The 7,707-nt window shown below is 45.1% G+C and overlaps 1 protein-coding gene across 1 annotated transcript in view; it reads right to left on the bottom strand.

Annotated features, from left to right (window-relative positions):
• Nucleotides 1-5,488, bottom strand: part of TOR3A (torsin family 3 member A) — a 12,839-nt gene extending 7,351 nt beyond the window's left edge. Inside the window, exons 1-4 of the mRNA XM_075832158.1 lie at nt 5,076-5,488; nt 3,018-3,116; nt 2,645-2,910; nt 2,263-2,426 (exon numbers count right to left, since the gene is read on the bottom strand). Of these exons, the coding sequence (XP_075688273.1) occupies nt 2,263-2,426; nt 2,645-2,910; nt 3,018-3,116; nt 5,076-5,313 (767 nt within the window). The 5' untranslated portion in view covers nt 5,314-5,488. The remainder of the gene's footprint in view (nt 1-2,262; nt 2,427-2,644; nt 2,911-3,017; nt 3,117-5,075) is intronic.
• Nucleotides 5,489-7,707: the final 2,219 nt, after the last annotated feature.

The following is a 7,707-nucleotide window of genomic DNA, read 5'->3' as shown; positions in this document are numbered from 1 at the left end:
AGGAGGTAAACAGGAAAGGTCAGGTATAAAATATTCTACACAGGATGCATGACATATTACAGTATCATCGCAACTCTAAATAACTAGAACTGTATAATCACATAAGAAGGGACAACATCCCCAATGACTTCTCTGCCAGCCCAGCAGCCGACACAGCCTGATAGTTCTGTAGGATAAGTGCCAAATTTGTTATGTTTCCATAATTAGTGATTGTATTCCTGGTAATTTCCTAGTAAAGGGGGTTAGGCCCTGTTCACAGTATTTTGACGAGTTTTTTGGCGCGGAAACCGCTCTGCAAAACTCGTCAAAAACCGGCCGAAAATGCCTCCCATTGATTTCAATGGGAGGCGGAGGCAGTTTTCTCCTGCAAGCGGCCTCGCGGGAGAAAGAAGGGACATGCCCTATCTTAGCGCGGTTATGCCTCTGACCTCCCACTGACATCAATAGGAGGCAGAGAAAGCGTATTTCGCTGAGTTTTATGCCCGTAGCACTCAATGGGCGTGAGCGGAAAACGCAGCGAAAATCGCAGCATACGCTGTACAGGAAGGTCAAAATCTGCCTCGAAATCCCCAATGGAATTTTGAGGCAGAATTTTTCTCCTGCAAAAAACTCTGTGTGAACACAGCCTTACACAGAAGGATTATCGGGCAGACGAGCGTTAATATAACGCTCGTTGCCGATAATTGTCCTGTGTAAACAGGGGAACGATCAGCAGATAAATGAGCAAACACTCAATCATCTGCTGGTCGTATAGTTTTAAAAAAGTTAAATATTATCGTTGTCGGCTGCACATCTTCCTGTGTAAACAGGGAGACACGCTGCCGACATGATAATAACGTATGGGGACGAGCGTATGGTATTGTAGCTCATCCCCATTCACTTCATTGGAGCTGACCTGCAATACCAGACACAACCAATGGACAGGTGTGGTGCTATTTTTGTAAGAAAGCAGCTTTGTTTTTTAATTGTAGACAAACCACTTGTTGAATGAAGAGGCCGCAATGCTCCGGTGTGCTTACAAGGCACAGCTGTGTACATTCGGTAGTAAATTCAAGTGAATGGCACGGAGATGCAGTACCAGGCACAGCGACTGACAAATGTAAAAACTGAAGAGGCTGGAGCGCCATGGCCCCTTTAATCAGCTGATCAGTGGGGTTACTGGGAGTCAGGCCCCCACATAACGGATATCGATGACCTATCCTAAGGATAGGTTATAAATATTAAAGTACCGGAAAAACCTTTTAAGTTAAATAATAATAAAATTCTGTCTGTCTGAAGCCACCACTAGGGGGAGCTTACTACATAGTACTTATACATTGAACTCAATAATAAATCTGCGTTTAGTAAATGCCCCTTGTGGCAGACATCAGGGGACAGTGGAAGCCCCCATACACATTTGATTGGCTCCGCCAACATTAATCTATGGGCAGCATATGATAGTGGTTGATATTAGCTATATAGCAGTATAGGTATAAATATCAGTCTGTAGTTTGTGGCCAGGCTCTAAGGGTCAGTTCACACAGTTTTTTGGTGCTGATTTTGAGGTGGGAATCGTGTTGGAATCAGCACCAAAAGACGGCCCAAGTCGCTCCTCCCCCATTTCAACTGGAGACAGAGGCGTTTTGTTTTCCCAGGCAACTTTTGGCCGCTTGCTTTTTTTTCCACATCTGACCTCCCATTGAAATTAATGGGAGGTAGAAAAAACCCTGGAGCGCTCATTGGAGCATTTTTTGCATTCACTTCAATGGCTTAGGCTATGTTCACACAGTTTTTTTTACGCAGTAACCGCGCCGCAAAACTCGTCAAAAACGGCCCTAAAATGCCTCGAATTGATTAAAATGGGAGGCGGGGGCGGTTTTCTACCATGAGCGGTAAAACCGCCTTGCGGGAGAAAGAAGGGACATGCCCTATCTTTCGGGCGTTTACGTCTCTGACCTCCCATTGACTTCAATGGGAGGCAGACAAAGCATATTTTGCAGCGTTTTATGCCCGCGGCACTCAATGGCCGCGGGCCAAAAATGCAGTGAAAAACGCAGCGAAAATCGGCCTCAAACTTCCAAACTGAATTTTGAGGCAGAAATTCCACCTGCAAAAAACTCTGTGTGAACATAGCCTTAAAAATAAGGCAGAAAAAAATAAAATAATCTTTAGATAGGTTTTCTCTGCCTGTCAAAAAACTCTTTGTGAACGAAGCCTAAGAGCGTCCACATGCAGTTTTATATTTCTCACAGTGTGGGAATACTAACTTTGGCAATTTCTTACCTGAGAAATATAAAGATGCTTCTGGTGTCCTGTGTCTCCTCCGGGTTTAAAAGAGGAAAGAGGGACTGAAGAAGAGCCGCCGGCAGCTTGTCCGCCTCATCAAACACGAACAAGGGCTGCGCACAGTGCGAGGACACCGCCTGGATCTGCTTCCTCAACTGAACCTGGAAATGAGTCAATTAATCAGCAATTTGGTGCAAACATTCACAGCGCAAGTAGTGTTCTGTATACCCGCTGTGCAGTGTGATGTTGAGATATGGGTTTTAGTTACAACTGGGGCCCTTCTTGCAAACAGAGATCAGACGTTCCATAAGTGGCCAGAGTAACGTTGCATTGATTTATTACGCCAGTTGCACTTATTCTAGAGTGTGTAAAAAGTTACCTTGTATGCGTCCACATGTGAGAGGTGAGGGAAGTGCAGCTGGGGGATGAACACCCTGGTACATAAGCTCCGCTGCCCATCCCAGAACAGATTCTCTGCGATTATCCGGGCAGCCAGGTTCTTACCGGTACCGGTCCAGCCGTGGAATGAGAGAGCCAATGTTTTTTTAATGCGATCTTCCTTTAGAAACCTCTCTAGAGAAGTTATAATCTGCCTCACCGCCAGGTGCTGCCCATGAACTCTCCTGTCCAAGTCCCACTGCAGACCTAGAAAGAGTTAGAGAATAGTTGTACGGTAATATATGAAAAACAACTTGGGCCGAGACAAATACCTCATTGGGTGATTGACGAGCTCTGCTATGTTTTTTTCTCACCTGTGAGGTTGTTAGCAAAATCTCTGCTCTCCAGTACTTTGGCATACCAGTCTGTCAGGAGGTGTAGGGAGTCCCATCCAAAGCTCTGCCAGCTCCACTCTGCAATACAGAATACATGAATATGAACACCATATGATCATTATAGGAGAACAATAAGACAAGACGTCCAGCTCAGGTCTTATAACTGCTCGCCCAGCCAGGGACGTACACATAATATTCTCAAAGTGCATTATGAAGCTTTGGCAGAACTCGGAGTGTTGTACAAACTGCACTTAATCTCACAGCTCCTAATAAAACAGGCTGAGCAGACGACGTGGCTGCCGGTGATCGGGGAGAAGGGTTCCTAGACTGGGATAGTCTCTAACTAAACACCGGGAACGAAATCCTCTGCTCAAGTATAGGCTGCAGTGCTGTACAGTCTGCCCTGCCTGTCCTAGTGCCGCAGTGCCTCACTGACAGTCAGCAAGTGTTCTCCCCCAGCACAGACGGGCAGGCTGTGTAAAGTGCAGAAGACTCATCTCAGCAGTGGATGTGGCTGGCGGTGTCCGGGGAGAAAAGTAGTGCTGTACACAGCCCCAAAATAAGTCAAAGTTATCATGTAATATTACCTCCACACGTTACCACCGCATAGTGATTATGTAATACCACCATACGGTTACTGAATAATACAGCCACTATACCAAAACCAATATTACCACCGTACAGTGACCATATAGGAGGTAGATACCAGTTTTACACAGGCGCTCTGCAAACCGTAGAAGTTAAAGGGGTTTTTTGACTAAGTATAAGTGAACGACTCCAACCAGAGAAGCGTCACCTGTGAGTCAACTGTTCAAAGGATACATTAAAAAAAAAAGAAAACCATTACTCTCCTCACAGATCCCCTGGCGTTCCAGTTCCGCCGTTTCGGTCCTCCCCACCGCTGTTTATTGAAATGATGTGCCCGTATACCCACATGAATGCTGCAGCCAATCACTGGCCTCGCTGGATCTGTGCATACTTACTAAGACCAGTCATTGGGTATACAAGCACCATGTCAATAAAACAGCAGAAAGTTAGGGTGATCTGCGAGTTGATTAATGCTTCTTTTTTTCCCCCCCTTTCTTCCGTGGCCACGGAAAACCCCTTTAATGCAATCTTGTCAATCCCGTGACTCACACGTGAAGTCTTCTTTGATTGTAGTCGTTCACTTCCCTTCTCTGCTCCATTTGGCCAAGACCGTCATGACAACTTCTCACAGCCCCAGCATATCTGCAGTTTGCTGCCCAGACATTTTTAACTCTTAGTTTTTCCAACCCCCTCTACACAAACATTCCATCCTACTGCTTCACCAATACTGTGCCTGCTACCCCAGGAGCCCCCACAACAATAGTTACCCCCAAAAAACAGTATTAGAGCCTACTTAGTGGCATGAACCAAGTAATAGCGCCCCCTTTTGTGTCTGCACACAGTAATAGTGCCCACACACAGTAATAGCAACCGCCACACAGTAAAAGTGCCCCCTTAGTCCCACTACGCAGGTACAGTGAGCCTTTAGTGTCCTCTCCACAGTAAAAATTCCACACACAGTCCCCACTTATTGCTTCCATGCAGTAAAACGGTCAAAAGTATTAATATGAACAGACCCCTGACCCCATTTCCATGATGAAAGGAGCAGCTCAGGCTACAGGCTTCTACTGGCCAGCGGCCTGCGACGTGGGCATCGCGCTGTCCTGCGTCAAGATTCTGCCACCTCATAGCCCGCGGCCCATGAGAGTGTATTGTGGGTCAGGGAGCTGAAGGCTCCGACATAGTATTCAACTGTATCCACATCCAAGGCAAGGCAACAAAATAAATGACACTTAGTACTAAAACTTTGGCGCCATATCTTATGGCCTATAATAAGAAGACATGGACAGGGTTGCTGCTTAGACCATGGCTTTAATAACCTTCTCTATTCTGGCACAGATTTATTACGATATCCCTGAGCATTGAGCCCTTCACCATCAGCCCACATGTAAAAAAGGAGTCCGTTATTGGTACAGTGAGACCAGATATTAAGGCACTGTGCACACTCACCCGCATGGCTTCTCTTATCTTCACACTTGTCTGGCCACAACCAGCATTGCAGGTCCTGCATGTATTCCCAGGAAAGTTGTGCCAGGTCTTGCATCTCTTGGGCACCAGATTGCCATAGACCATTTTTCTTTTCTTCTCCATCTTCCCCTTTCAATTCTGCTGGACCCAAATCACCCACACTGCAATGCACTTTAGAGTTGATCAATAGGATTAATAAGAGTGGAGCAGCCCTGATCATCACTGGTAATGTTCCCGGATGCTGCGCTTATATACAAGGTCCAGTATTTGTTGATATCGGTTTCTAGATCACTGCATCCTCTCAGTCGGTGTTATATAATGTCCTCACTCCCTCTCTCTCCTCCCTCTGAATTAGGAGTCACATTTTCCCTCTCCGTCAGTCTATGTTGCTCCCGGTTAGTGACACTCCCCTCTGTGGTGTCACTTTCGCTCTGCCTTTTCTGTCTGTTGGGCCAACAGCCTGAGCTATTTCTGTGTAGAAATGACTAATCACCAATGTTTAACCCGTCATAGGAAAAGGCTTCTTAGGAATTGTTTAAAGCAAAGCACTTCCCATATTTTAGCAAGTGAAGTCATTCTTCATACACATCCTGCTGCAAGAAATAAATTGACTTTCGTAAAGGCCTGTTCACATGAGCGTTCGGTTTCCGTTGCTGTCCTTGCCGTCGGAGGAACCCATCAACCATAGCTTCCATTTCCATTACCATCCGTTCCATAAGGTTTCTATTGTTGTTTTTTTTTGGCGGTCGACGCTATTGGTTCCGCCCAAAAACTGGGAACTTTACGGAACGGAGTCAAACGGAAACCATTAGCAACGGAAGAATTACAATTGAAATCAATGGTAATGGAAGCTATGTTTTCCGTTGATTGATTCCTCTGACGGAAAGGTCTGACGGAGCCCATCCGCAGAAACCAAACGCTGATGTGAAGGAAGGCTAAGGGCCGGTTCACATCAGCGTTGGCTTTCCATTCCGGGGTTCCGTCGGAGGTTTCCGTCGGGTGAACCCGGCAACGGAAAGTCAAACTGAAACCACAGCTTCCATTTCAGTCACCATTGATATCAATAGTGACGGAAACATTGCTAATGGTTTCCGGCAGTCGACTGCGCTATTGATTCCATCGGAAAAACGGAAATCTGCCGGAATGGTGACAAACGGAAACCATTAGCAATGTTTCCGTCACCATTGATATCAAGTGACTGAAGCAGAAGCTGTGGTTTAAGTTTGACTTTCAGTTGCGGGGTGCACCCGACGGAAACCTCCGACAGAACCCCAGAAGGGAAAGCCAACGCTGATGTGAACAGGCCCTAAGAGGACTTATGTCTTAATAGCCACAGTGCGCATTTACTTAGGTTAGCTGAAAAGATACGAACATCCTGCAATCTATGTAGAAGACTTTCCTTTGCACGGAGTATCCTGCAGTATCAGTGCAGCTGCAAATAAAAATAGCAAATTTTACTACGATCCAACAAAAAAAAATCTATGAGGTTCTGGGTCCGAATGCAAAATGACCTCACCCCTCCCCCCACCACGTACTACATGCAATACTGGAGTCTTATGTGGCAGAGTACACCCTGAGTAATCAGGACCCAAATGCATCCTCTGCACCCCCTATAGTTACACCCCTGTTTACAGATGTACTTTAGCAGTAATGCACCTAAGGGGAGAATACCCTGGCAATAAAGACATGCAATGAAGTGAAATACCATGTCAAAAAACTGTGTATATCTGTGCGTGAAATCAGAGGAAAGAGGAGCCCATATCAGGCCGCATTATAGGTCCATGAAACATGATCAGATTGTGTACAATGAGCAGATGTAGGGTTATTCTCCTTACCTTAGCCCTGGGTACAACTGCTACCTCCGCACCCCCTCTAATTACACCCCTGATCTTAAAAGGCAGTTTTCCTCCTTCACAACCAAATATTTTTTTTTTAAAGTAACTACAATGAGAAATAAAGCAACTTTGAAATTAGGTCTTGATTAAAAAGTTCTTGTTTTTTGTCTCCAGCTCTTATACAGTCCTGTCTCCATGGCAACAGACTACAAACGTATACCCTGTGTAGTCTGTTCCTGCCGTCATACACTCTTCCGTCTTCTGTCCCCTACTTCTTGCTAATCTACCACATTTAAGCTAGCTAAAAGTAGGGGGCAGATCTCAAAGAGTATTATTGCAGGAATAGACTATACAGCGTTTTTTTGTTGTCTGTTACCATGGAGACTCATTGTTCTCCATAGGAGCTGTAGAAGCAAAACAATAGAATATTTTTATTTAAGACTATTTGTAAAATTGCCTCATTGTAGATGCATTTTAATGAAACACATTTGTTAATAATGGGGGGAAAACCAGATATGATCATTCAAAAGCAAATCTTCAACTCTGACCCCCTAGTATAAACAAATCACAGACCGTTTCTGGCTCAGAAAGGAGATGCATCATTCTTTTCTTTATGCCTTTCCATTATTTTGGCTCAAAATACTGTATGTGTGTTAGGGGCCTTAGTGCACACGTCAGTCATACAGAAGTATATGGAGTCGCATGAGCCACTACAAGATGCCTCTATACAGCATTAAAAGGAATGTGTTGCCAGCAAAACATGTTTTTTTTTTTTTTTT

The sequence above is a fragment of the Rhinoderma darwinii genome, chromosome 7 (assembly GCF_050947455.1).
Source record: "Rhinoderma darwinii isolate aRhiDar2 chromosome 7, aRhiDar2.hap1, whole genome shotgun sequence".
In the NCBI taxonomy this organism is placed as follows: Eukaryota; Metazoa; Chordata; class Amphibia; order Anura; family Rhinodermatidae; genus Rhinoderma; species Rhinoderma darwinii.
The sequence above is the reverse complement of the archived record's forward strand: the minus strand, read 5'-3'. Positions and strand labels throughout refer to the sequence as shown.